The 12,011-nt window shown below is 41.5% G+C and overlaps 1 protein-coding gene across 8 annotated transcripts in view; it reads left to right on the forward strand.

The window, feature by feature from the left end:
* Window positions 1–12,011, forward strand: part of LOC103368261 (ryanodine receptor 1-like) — a 50,050-nt gene that overhangs the window by 1,987 nt on the left and 36,052 nt on the right. For all 8 annotated transcript variants that reach the window (XM_008296571.1, XM_008296572.1, XM_008296574.1 and 5 more), the window contains exons 2-32: window positions 2,696–2,815; window positions 2,915–3,013; window positions 3,182–3,202; window positions 3,735–3,809; window positions 3,947–4,025; window positions 4,106–4,218; window positions 4,298–4,397; window positions 4,478–4,574; window positions 5,029–5,103; window positions 5,181–5,337; window positions 5,445–5,609; window positions 5,741–5,862; window positions 5,978–6,164; window positions 6,288–6,423; window positions 6,555–6,650; window positions 6,933–7,051; window positions 7,142–7,275; window positions 7,369–7,610; window positions 8,306–8,498; window positions 8,613–8,829; window positions 8,897–9,001; window positions 9,095–9,198; window positions 9,282–9,365; window positions 9,493–9,652; window positions 9,795–9,942; window positions 10,102–10,307; window positions 10,386–10,560; window positions 10,678–10,886; window positions 10,993–11,351; window positions 11,472–11,601; window positions 11,817–11,977. In XM_008296571.1, coding sequence (XP_008294793.1) covers window positions 2,696–2,815; window positions 2,915–3,013; window positions 3,182–3,202; window positions 3,735–3,809; window positions 3,947–4,025; window positions 4,106–4,218; window positions 4,298–4,397; window positions 4,478–4,574; window positions 5,029–5,103; window positions 5,181–5,337; window positions 5,445–5,609; window positions 5,741–5,862; window positions 5,978–6,164; window positions 6,288–6,423; window positions 6,555–6,650; window positions 6,933–7,051; window positions 7,142–7,275; window positions 7,369–7,610; window positions 8,306–8,498; window positions 8,613–8,829; window positions 8,897–9,001; window positions 9,095–9,198; window positions 9,282–9,365; window positions 9,493–9,652; window positions 9,795–9,942; window positions 10,102–10,307; window positions 10,386–10,560; window positions 10,678–10,886; window positions 10,993–11,351; window positions 11,472–11,601; window positions 11,817–11,977 — 4,388 coding nt within the window. The remainder of the gene's footprint in view (window positions 1–2,695; window positions 2,816–2,914; window positions 3,014–3,181; window positions 3,203–3,734; window positions 3,810–3,946; window positions 4,026–4,105; window positions 4,219–4,297; window positions 4,398–4,477; window positions 4,575–5,028; window positions 5,104–5,180; window positions 5,338–5,444; window positions 5,610–5,740; window positions 5,863–5,977; window positions 6,165–6,287; window positions 6,424–6,554; window positions 6,651–6,932; window positions 7,052–7,141; window positions 7,276–7,368; window positions 7,611–8,305; window positions 8,499–8,612; window positions 8,830–8,896; window positions 9,002–9,094; window positions 9,199–9,281; window positions 9,366–9,492; window positions 9,653–9,794; window positions 9,943–10,101; window positions 10,308–10,385; window positions 10,561–10,677; window positions 10,887–10,992; window positions 11,352–11,471; window positions 11,602–11,816; window positions 11,978–12,011) is intronic.

Consider the following 12,011-nt stretch of genomic DNA (forward strand, 5'->3'; position numbering starts at 1 on the left):
ATGATGCTGTTCACCCTGAACGTAGCTGAGTTCTATATTTACTGTGTGAGGATTAGCAGGTTCAAAGCTTGGCCCAATTTGACACCTGCTTACTTCAGTCCGTGTGGGATCTTTAAGTAGGACTAGCAATGTTCCTTATCAGATGGTGTTTACAAAACATTTTGTTGGAAATTGGAAGTCTCTTCAGCTGGGCGTTGTACCACTTATTTTAGAAAGACAGCTCTCTCACTGACCGCAGCCAAGTTTGAGTGAGACGTAGCTGTCACCGTGTCACCATGACTGCCTTTGGTTGTCAAGATGGCCGTTACACATTCGTTAGTTCATCTAACACTAACTGCACGCTGCTGTTGAGAGTATGCACTGGACTGACATGGTTGAGCTGGCAGAGTGTCGTATTAAAGCCACAGTATTTGCAAATTCCTGTGATGTGTCGGTAACACACTGATCATATCTGAGGAAGAACTGCATCGTAAATTCAACCAAAAATGCAGCCCAAGCAATAAGGAGCAGCTGCTGCAGCCAGTGACCATGTAGTTCTTCAGCACAGCCTTTAAAAAAGAGTCATGAACAATAAATGCATTGTGTAAAATGTCACATCATTTCTCTTTTCCATAGTACCTGCAAAGCATTTTTTTAACTGGCATTGGACTCCACGAACACACCAACTGTACTTTCCCTTAAATGTAGGTCAGGGGGAGATCAAAAAATAACGCAATAGTTGTCTTAAAAAAACTTCCTACCATGATCCTTCAAGGGCTCTGTAGGATGGTCCGTATATGAATCCTTTCTAATATTTTTTTGAATTGTCTTTGTAGTACACTGATTAGTGAATTTACTTTTACAACTACTGCTAAATAAAATATTTGAGTAGTCTTTGTGTTCAGGACCTGAGATTGATGGAGAGGAAACAGACTGTGCCACTTACACAAACTTACAAACTGTTCAAAAGGCATGATACAGATTCTCTGAAACTCTGGCTAAAACTCTGCAGTTTAGTAACAAAACATGTGGTAGAGCTGCTTCATTGCACTGAACCTCAAACAAGAACAGAAACTAACACACTTTATCCGAGATGTGTAATGATAAAACTGAAATATATCAGTATACTGAAAATTCCTGAGTAGGAGCTCAGCTAGATCCTTTTAGTTTAGCGTTTGCACGTTTTCCTCATCTTTGCACCAGTTTCTATACCAAATTGGATACTCAGAATGTACCGTGGATGTGAGTTTAAAGTGCTTGCGACATCTTTGTGCCAGTGTCTGGGCTATGCAGTAGAGTACTCACACAATGAAACACTTGTGTCAAATAGGTTGTCTCTTGTCATTCCGTGCCATATTACTCATTTTAGTTTTAAATTTCTCTATTTTGAACTCTTGTGTCAATATTTGTTGCTTGCTGGCATGTGCTATAATTAAAGGCGTGACTGAACCAGAAGCATTTGCAGACAAAAACAGCTGAGCATAAAATTGTGAGCTCAGATGACTCAAAGGGAAATTCTGAATATTCCTCTCCTCAGCAAGCCGACTAATTGCATTAATGAGTCAGTGTAATGTAGGGCAATTTTTTTTTCTTTTTTTTCCCCCCCTGGCTGTCAAATCCTGAATATCTATTGGTTTCCAGAATGGGATGTGTGAACAGCAGGTGCAGGGGCCTGAAATAGAGAGCTGAGTGGGGGTTTCAGAGCCAAAGAGGCGGGGAGTTTAGAGCTGGGCCAGTGACAGGCGCCTGAGAAGTGTAGTAACAGGACGTACAAGTGAAGGTTAGGGAGTCGTGTAGAGAAACAGTGATTTTTTTGCAGGATATTTTATTTACGTGTTGTTCACGTTGGCCGCAGTGTTGTCACTTTGATTAAAGGTTTGGTTGCCAAATACCTCTCATATATGTAGGGTGACATAGACATTAACTATCTGTGCTCCTTTGTTATTTTTTGGTAAGTTGTCACCTCTAAATTAGTTTTGGTTATAATCCAGCCTCTTGCGAATATAGTTTAGTATAGGTTAAGTTCAGTATGCTTTCCCCTGAAGGCATAATGTAGTCGAGTTAGGAACCATTATCCACTATATGCATAACACGCCTGAATGAAAGACAGAATTTTATCCTGCATAGAAGAACTTTTGTCATTCTGCAAAGAGTTTTTAGCTGCAAAGAAAAATCACCATTGCTAGAGACATGATAAGACATGAGAATAACAAGACAAAATGTTCTTTTTTAACCAGCTTTGTTAGCTGGGGTTTCATTTGCTAAAGCATAATAGACCTTTTCGTTCATCAAATGGTCAGACATATCAGGAAAATGCACAGATTTCTGTCAGAAGAAACTGATTGTCTTCAATGCACGTGGCCCGATCGTGCGTACTGTCATGTGCAGTCACTCACTAAAGGCCCATTCTGGGAAAGGAAAAACCCTGTTGGTGTGTGCTGATGAATGTGAATGACTCAATCTAGGCTCAAGGTTTTGTGAGTGTGACTCAGTTAAAGTAGTGCAATGCCAAATCAGAGAAGAAGTCTTGTAAGATTTAAGTTTACTGCGAGAGAAGATATGTAGAAGATATCCCCTTAAAAATGTTCAAACATGAAATCAGAGTTGGTATAGAGTATTCTAAAAGCTAGAATGTTGGATTTCTGCAGTTACCCCTGTACTCACCCCAGGTTTTCCAAACTGCCTCCTTCACTTTAGACTTGTTTTGTGTTTGTAGGACGACCAAGTCGTGCTGCAGTGCACCGCGTCGATTCTTAAGGAACAGATCAAGCTGTGTCTCTCCTGTGAAGGATTTGGAAATCGGCTGTGTTTCCTTGAGACCACCTCGAATGCTCAGGTAGTGAAAGGACACAGTTGCTTCATGCCTTTTATCTAATTTCTCTGAGACTTTGATTTGCTACTGTTCACCAGGTTTACTGATTGTCCTGTGTTTCAGAATGTCCCTCCAGACCTTGCTATCTGCTGCTTCATTCTGGAGCAGTCGCTGTCTGTGCGAGCATTACAGGAGATGTTGTCCAACTCTTCTGTGGATGAGGTAAGACACAACTAGAGGGAAACTAGTACTTTTTGTGTAGAAGGTGCCTCCTTTACATGGCATGTACCAGTGATAAAATAAAGAAAAGAAGTGTATTGTTAGTTCAGGAACAAAAACGTGTTTCGTTTTCTTTGTGACTTAACGCACTTTCACTCTCCCACCTGCCAGGCGGTGGACTTGGACAAATGGGTATGTTTGCTCAAGCTTTCCTGTCACTATCTAATGAAATCTCTCTCCACTGCTTCTGCTTTCACTGTGTCATAACTGCACCAGTTTTGTGTTGTCATACATGTATTACTGATTAATTACTTTAGATAAACCTCAGCTTTAGCCTTGTTTTCTGCCTTTTTGAAAATGTTGTCCCCTAAATGTCAGTTCAACCTCGTTTAATTAATTAGCTAATTAAATAAAACAATAATAGGCAGTTAACATAAAAAACACTAATGCTGAGAGCATCAGCACCATTTGTGTATACTCCACTGTAGACAACTTTTCTCAGTTATAAATTCAAATTAATTATTGTTGTGCTCATTTGTTCAGGCTGTTATTAGATAAATTAAATGATTGGTTTGCAACTGCAAGACATGACTGGTGTTTATTCCTGCTATTTTTAAAAACATGCATGGAGTTTGCACACCACTGCACTGCTACGTTGTCAACTTGAAGGGGTTGATCCCCTTTAAATCAACATTTATTTGACTCTTTCTCTACCTCCTTCCAGTCGTCACAAGGTGGGGGTCATCGGACCCTGCTGTATGGACACGCCATCCTCCTGAAGCACACCCACTCAAGCATGGTGAGGACATTTACAAATATTTTGTCTACTTTACCCTGTTCACTCCTCTAAGCAGCTTCTCCGCTCACAATCTAGTATTTTCTACATGTGTATGTCGTTTCATTACACTAACTTGTTTTCTTTTCTGTGTGCTGCAGTACTTGAGTTGTCTGACTACTTCACGCTCACTGACAGACAAGTTGGCTTTTGATGTGGGCTTACAGGAAGACTCCACAGGTGGATACACACTTTACTGCCCAATAAATCCACATGTGCCCACGTAGATTTTTTCATCTTAATCTATTTGTCCATCACAGGAGAGGCTTGCTGGTGGACCATCCATCCTGCCTCCAAGCAGAGATCTGAAGGCGAGAAGGTCAGGGTGGGAGATGACCTAATTCTCGTCAGTGTGTCTTCAGAGCGATACCTGGTAACCATATTTGTATTTACTTGCACTGTAAGTGACAGTTTGTTGTCAGTTATTAATTACTGACCTGCACTCTTTTCAGCATCTGTCCTATGCCAGTGGGGACTTGATGGTTGATGCTTCCTTCATGCAAACACTGTGGACCATGACCCCAGTGATGTCTGGGTGTGAACTAGCTGAAGGTCTGTAGTTTTGTTGTTGCTCAAAGAAGTACCTTTGTCTTTAAACATTTCCACTGTATCTTACAAATCTTGTTCTCCAGGCTTTCTGACAGGAGGGTATGTGCTCAGGCTGTTCCATGGTCACATGGACGAGTGTTTGGCAATCCCAGGAGCTGATCAAGGGGACGACCAGCGCAGGTGAGCAGTATTCTTTCCTTCCTATTTGGTTGTTTTAGCTTGACACTTCATGCCTTTCTTCAGCCAATTTTCAAAGATTTTTTGGTGTTGTAATGTAAATCCTTTGGTGTTTTCTCATGATGCATGGTGATGTAGGGGCAGTCTGGAAAGTTTGTCAATGTCTGAGACTTGAGTTTGACAAACAGTCAAGTGGCAGTTCTTTAAGCAAATCAGGCAGCCCCTTATCCGTATTTGATATTTGCTTGTTATATTTTGTACTTGATTAGTTTTTTCGGTAACGTTGCTTGCAAATGTTTTTCTGCAGCAACAGTGAACACACCAATGAGAAATGATCTACATTGTTATGATGGAATAAATGACAATGCTCTTTGCAATGTGTTATCTATCTGAAGAAAGTTTAAAACTAATTTCCTGGTAACAGGTTTCACATCACTGACTGAAGTTTTTTTTTCAGAGTTGCTCACTATGAAGGAGGGGCTGTATGCAGTCATGCTCGATCCTTATGGAGACTTGAGCCGCTACGCATCGCGTGAGTGTCTTACTTCCTTCTTCACTTTTACTGACTTTACAGTGTGCTGATGCTCATTCATTTATGCCCGTTTGTAGTTGGAGTGGAGGTCACATTAAATGGGGCCAGTCTTTCCGGATACGTCACATAACAACAGGCAGATACCTTTTTCTTGATGAGGAGAAAGGACTTCTTTTGGTGGACCCAGAGAAAGCCAATTCCAAGATGACCGCTTTTTGCTTCAGAATTTCAAAGGTCATTGCAATGCAAAGTTAACTTTGCCAGTGTTCAAGACTCGTGGAAGAAGTGTAGATATTCACAACAGCCTTAACTAAAAAACACACTTTTTATTTAATCTACAGGAAAAAATTGAAGTGACACAGAAGCGAGATGTGGAAGGCATGGGCACACCTGAGATCAAATATGGAGAGTCCATGTGCTTTGTTCAGCATGTTTCAACTGGCCTCTGGCTTACATATGCTGCTGTTGATGCCAAATCTGCACGTCTAGGTCCTCTAAAGAGAAAGGTAAAGTTGGATTATACTTTACGATGACAGCAAAACATAAATCACTGTTGAGTGCTGGAGTAACAATAGCAGGTAATCAAAGTCGGCATGTACTGTATGATGTTTTAAGAGCACCTGCGTTCAATTTTTAGGCTATACTCCATAAAGAGGGCCACATGGATGATGCACTCACAGTTGCTCGATCACAAACTGAAGAGTCTCAAGCTGCCAGAATGATTTTCAGCACAACAGGCCTCTTCAACCAGTTCATCAAGTAGCTCTACTTTAATTACACTTGTTTAAATCTTTGCTATCAATCACGTGGTTTTTCCATACAGCATATTTGTTGTAGTATTCTCATGTCTTCTATGTTGTCTTGTTGTCCCCAGAGGTCTAGATGCTCTCAGTGGGAAAAACAAATCTGCCAATCCCCCATCTCTGCCTATGGACACAGTAGTGCTCTCCCTGCAGGACCTCATTTTCTACTTCCGACCTCCCGAGGAGGAACTGGAGCACGAGGACAAGCAGTTCAAGCTTCGCTCCCTCAAGAACAGACAGAACCTCTTCCAGGAAGAGGTTGGTCTAGCTATTGATTGAACAGCAAATTTTTGGATTTAAATTCAGTTTAGTTAATTTATTTCCAATCGATATTTGTATTTAGGTTATCCACAATTTTTATTTATTTTTTTGTATTTATAGGGAATGATTACTCTTGTTCTGGACTGCGTTGATCGGCTTAATGTGTACAACACAGCAGCCCACTTCTCAGAGTATGCTGGGGAAGAAGCTGCAGAGTCATGGAAAGAGATAGTAAATCTACTGTATGAATTGCTAGGTATGTTCATTTGTTGATTTTGTTTTTGTGCTTTCACTGTTTCAATCATTTATGTTCCTCATATCTTGCCACCTGCCTTGTTTGTGAATTTGCTGCATTACAATCTTTTCTGCTTCTCTTGTTTTGTCAAGCTTCTTTGATCAGAGGTAATCGTGCTAACTGTGCCCTGTTCTGTGACAACCTTGATTGGCTGGTCAGTAAACTGGATCGTTTGGAAGCATCTTCAGGTAAACACTATCGTTTGTTGCTTCATTGAAAATTATTCTGATTAGTTGCAAACAGAATACACAATGATTAAAAATTATAAGAGCATCTAACAAAATGATGCAATTTACCAAAATATTCCTTTAATTAACACGAACCATGTGAAGCTTGTAATGCTTCATAAAGTCTGTACTGAAGATGATTTGATTAAACTGAAGTTATTGTTATTGTATTGCATTTAATTACATGTGTTCTTGTTGTTTCCAGCATTTATGTATTTATATGTTGTCACATTTTTATGACAGGAATCCTGGAAGTGTTGTATTGTGTCCTGATTGAAAGTCCAGAGGTGCTGAATATTATCCAGGAGAATCACATCAAATCGATTATCTCTCTGCTGGATAAACACGGACGCAATCACAAGGTCAGGAACACCTAACGATGAGTTCCAAAAACCAGCTCAGTAACAAAATCTAGTAAGTCTTCATGAGTTTCTGTCCATGTTCCCTGTCAGGTCTTGGATGTGCTCTGTTCTCTGTGTGTGTGTAACGGAGTGGCTGTAAGGTCAAACCAGAACCTCATCACAGAGAATCTACTTCCAGGTCGTGACCTCCTACTTCAAACCAACATTATCAACTATGTTACCAGGTGAGTCACGATGCACAAGTACTTGCTTTCTTCTGAGCTGATTATCTAAAATACTCTTCTGAGTCATGTATTTGTTTTGCAAACCTCCTTTAGCATGAGACCCAACATTTTCCTTGGAACCTGTGAAGGTTCCACTCAGTATAAGAAGTGGTATTTTGAGGTGATGGTGGACCATGTGGAGCCGTTCCTTACAGCTCAGGCATATCACCTACGTGTGGGTTGGGCTCTGACGGAGGGCTACAGTCCTTACCCTGGTGGAGGGGAAGGCTGGGGGGCTAACGGGGTCGGGGATGACCTCTACTCCTACGGTTTTGATGGACTTCACCTCTGGTCAGGTAATGTAAACATGGCATGCATTTGAGGAGCACCTGCATCATCCCCAGCTCAAATTTTGACATTTACAAAAAAAAGTCTTGTCCTAATCTTTTACATTAACTTCTCAAAAGTCAGACATAAACAGTAAGCTCCTCAAGGTCAAGTGTCCACATGATGTTTTTTTTCTGAACCCCAGCCTACTTATTTAAAAGCTTCGAGTAAGGAGAGAGCTTATACGTATGCTCAGAAGAAAAGCAGCTGCACCCACTGTCTATTTTCAGAGTGCTCCGCCTTTTTTGTACGGCTGCTCTGAGCACTTCTAATAAACAATCTCTGAACTTTTTGTAAAAGTGGGTTAAGGTTAAGTGTCATGGCCAGTCGCATGTGCAGGACTTGTCTCCCTGACAGCCAAGAAAATGGAAGAAAAGCTTTTTCTGGCCATTTCTGTCTACCCCGAGCTGTTTAAGTCAGAAAGGAATTATCACTATGAGGAGTGATACTAATCTCTCACACAACAATGGTTAGAATGGTGGGTTGTCAAGATAGTGTTGCCATAGATAGAAAACCCACGCTCTTCATCCCAATGCTTTTTTGATGAATCGCTCCCCAGTGCCATGTCTGTGCTTTTCTGCCAGAGAATAACACTGTGGGGACAGACACCCTAAAATTTTCTGCATTTTGACAAAGTATGATTTTACTTGCTGTGTGTCTGCAGGACGTGTTCCTCGTCATGTTGCTACACACAATCAGCATATCCTGGCAGCAGAGGACGTGGTCAGCTGCTGTTTGGATCTCAGCGTGCCCAGCATTTCCTTTCGAATCAATGGGCATCCGGTTCAAGGAATGTTTGAGAACTTCAACCTGGATGGCCTGTTCTTTCCGGTGGTCAGCTTCTCTGCAGGCGTTAAGTAGGACATTATGAACTTTAAATTTAATATTATGAATTTGTTGTTCTTTAATAAGTACCATCGAGTTATGGCATATTGCTTTGACTAATATCAGTTTTTCACTCCAAACACAAGGCTGCGATTTCTTCTTGGAGGGCGCCATGGGGATTTCAAGTTCCTCCCACCTCCAGGCTATGCTCCATGCTATGAAGCAGTTCTGCCCAGGGACCGTTTGCGGATTGAGCCCATAAAGGAGTATAAACACGATTTTGATGGCGTTCGCAATCTGCTCGGTCCAACTCAGTCCCTTTCACACACAGCCTTCACTCCTTGCCCTGTGGACACTATACAGGTAAAATCCACATCCATCTGCTGTCATCTTCATCTTTTACACTGCACTGATTTTATGATTTTTGCAGATTGTGCTTCCTCCTCATTTGGAGCGCATTCGAGAGAAGCTTGCAGAAAACAGCCATGAGTTATGGGCTGTTACTCGCATTGAACAAGGATGGACTTATGGACCAGTGAGTGCTTTCATAGTATCAGTCCTTCCTGCAGAAAATGTAATGTACACAGACAATTTCCTTCATAAATGTTAACATATTACTTTTTCACAGTTCCGTGATGACAACAAGAAGCTGCATCCCTGCCTGGTAGATTTCCAGAGTCTGCCTGAACCAGAGAAGAACTACAATTTAGCGATGTCAGGAGAGACACTGAAGTACGTCAGAGTCTTCACATAATTAACTGCACTGGGCTTTTGTCTCTTTGTGTTTCTAATGTCTCATGTGATGCATTTCAAAGGACTCTGCTGGCACTGGGCTGTCATGTAGGGATGGGAGATGAGAAAGCAGAGGAGAATCTGAAAAAGACCAAACTTCCCAAAACGTGAGCTGCAAAACATTCACTTGTTTTGATTCATTATGTGTGTTTGTTTTCCTTTTATCATGTATACTGGAAAGGTATAGCAAAGGCTCCAAGGGACCCATTCTAATTACAAAGCATCATTTGTTAGTTACATGCAGAGTAGTGGATACAAGCCTGCCCCTTTGGACCTCAACCATGTGAAGCTGACTCCTAATCAAAACACTCTAGTGGAGAGACTGGCAGAAAATGGACACAATGTGTGGGCAAGAGACAGAGTTCGCCAGGGCTGGACATACAGTATTGTGCAGGTATCACCTTTCTTTTTATGAAGAAGTCTTTTTGATGCTAATAATAATAATAATGAGTAGATATTTCAATGGGTACATGCTGTGTGTGTTTTTTTTTTTAAATGTTGAATCACATTTTAATTTTTTATATTTTCTTTTACAGGATATAATGAACAAGCGCAATCCCCGTCTGGTTCCTTACAACCTACTCGATGAAAAGACTAAAAAGACCAACAGAGACACAGTTTGTGCAGCTGTTCGCACTCTCATCGGATATGGTTACAACATAGAACCACCTGACCAGGAGAGCAGTAAGTCTGCATTGCTGTCTATAAACAGGATGGCAGGAGAATGTGTTTATTTTTAATGTCATCCTACCGGGTCCATTATTAAAGCCGTAGTTGGTTTTTTTCATCAAATCAACAAGATTTTCAAGTGGTTAAGTGTTCATTTCTGTGTTTATGTTGTAGGTGGGCATGGATCTGGCAGCTCCCGTGGAGATAAAATCCGAGTGTTCAGAGCAGAGAAATCTTACGCTGTTACACAGGGGAAGTGGTACTTTGAGTTTGAGGCTGTGACGGTTGGAGAGATGAGAGTCGGCTGGGCCAGGCCCAGTGTTCGTGCAGACACTGAACTTGGTGCAGATGAGCTGGCCTATGTCTTCAATGGTTTCAAGGTGGGAGACAGACCCAGTTTATGTGAAGGATGCCATAAGCCTCTGTTATACTAAACTTTCAAATTAATTTATTTTTAGGCCCAACGTTGGCATGTTGGAACTGAGCCATTTGGTCGTCAGTGGCAGTCTGGTGATGTGGTGGGTTGTATGATTGACCTCACAGAGATGAACATCATGTTTACACTCAATGGAGAAATGTTGATCAGTGACTCAGGCTCAGAGATGGCCTTTAAGGACATTGAAATAGGAGAAGGTACGTACAGTAACAAGGAACAACATATAAAGTTTTCAGGAAGAGATGCTGCATATTAGTGAATTCAGATTGTTTGAGATGCACCTTCATGTTTATGCTCGTTTCGAACATCCCTAGGCTTCATACCTGTGTGCAGTCTCGGCCTGTCCCAGATCGGCAGGATCAACCTGGGTCAGAATGTCAGCAGTCTTCGTTACTTCACAATCTGTGGCTTGCAGGAGGGATTTGAGCCCTTTGCTATCAACATGAAAAGAGACATTACGATGTGGTTCAGCAAAAGTCTTCCCCAGTTCATGGCAGTGCCTACTGATCATCCTCACACTGAGGTATTGTGCATTACTTATCACAGTATTTTGTTAAAATATTTCTTTGTTTCCATTATGGCTCCCTATTTTCTAAATCACCACCTGGAACCTTCCATTCATCCTGTAGGTGTCACGTGTTGATGGGACAGTGGAAACAGCCCCTTGTCTCAAAGTGACCCACAAGACATTTGGATCTCAGAACGCCAACACAGACCTGCTATTCTTCAGACTCAGCATGCCGGTTGAGTTTCACGAAACGTTCAAAGTCCCAGCGGGGACCACTCTTCTTACTCGTGCTCTGACCATTCCAGAGGATGAGGTAGTAGAAGTGGACCCAGACTCTGACTTTGAAATACTTAAGAAGTCAGCTACTCGCAAAGAGCAGGAGGAGGAGAAGAAGGAACCCTCGGTGCCAAAAGAGACCCCTGCCATCAAAAATGGAGAGAATGAGAAGGATGCCTCCACCGAGAAAAGCAAGAAGAAAGGGTATGGAATCATGCATGCAAGCATGACTTGAGAAGGGTTATATTGGGTTTGAGGAGGCTACAGCTGGGATGCTGTGTTCACTTATTATATATAGTAACTAATTTCTGCTGTTATTGACAGTTTCCTGTTCAAGGCTAAGAAGGCAGCATTAATAACTCCACCACCTGTTGTTCCCACCATGCCTCGCTTAGTGGAAGATGTGGTACCCGATGATAGGGATGACATCGACATCATCCTCAACACCACCACGGTATAGCTTTATGTGGTCATGATATTCATAATCATATAATATGCTCATTTGTCTTGATACGGTTAAGATCCGGCAATTAACTTACAACATAAAGATTCGTGCCAAACATTTTTCATGTTAAACGTGTCTGTTATGATTTTAAATGTTTGTATTGAATTATTTTCTACCTTAAACAATGCTAATCTTTTTTTCCACCACACTTGTTCCTTTACCAGTACTATTACTCAGTGCGAGTGTTTGCGGGACAAGAGCCAGGTGGAGTGTGGGTGGGCTGGATCACACCCGACTATCACCAGTATGACCCTCATTTTGACATCAGCAAAGTGAGAAATGTAACAGTCACCGTAGGTGATGATAAAGGCAACATTCATGACAGGTATGTTAAAAATAGATAAATCAATGTGTGTTTT

This window comes from Stegastes partitus, unplaced genomic scaffold (assembly GCF_000690725.1).
Source record: "Stegastes partitus isolate 25-593 unplaced genomic scaffold, Stegastes_partitus-1.0.2 Scaffold1136, whole genome shotgun sequence".
Classification (NCBI taxonomy): domain Eukaryota; kingdom Metazoa; phylum Chordata; class Actinopteri; family Pomacentridae; genus Stegastes; species Stegastes partitus.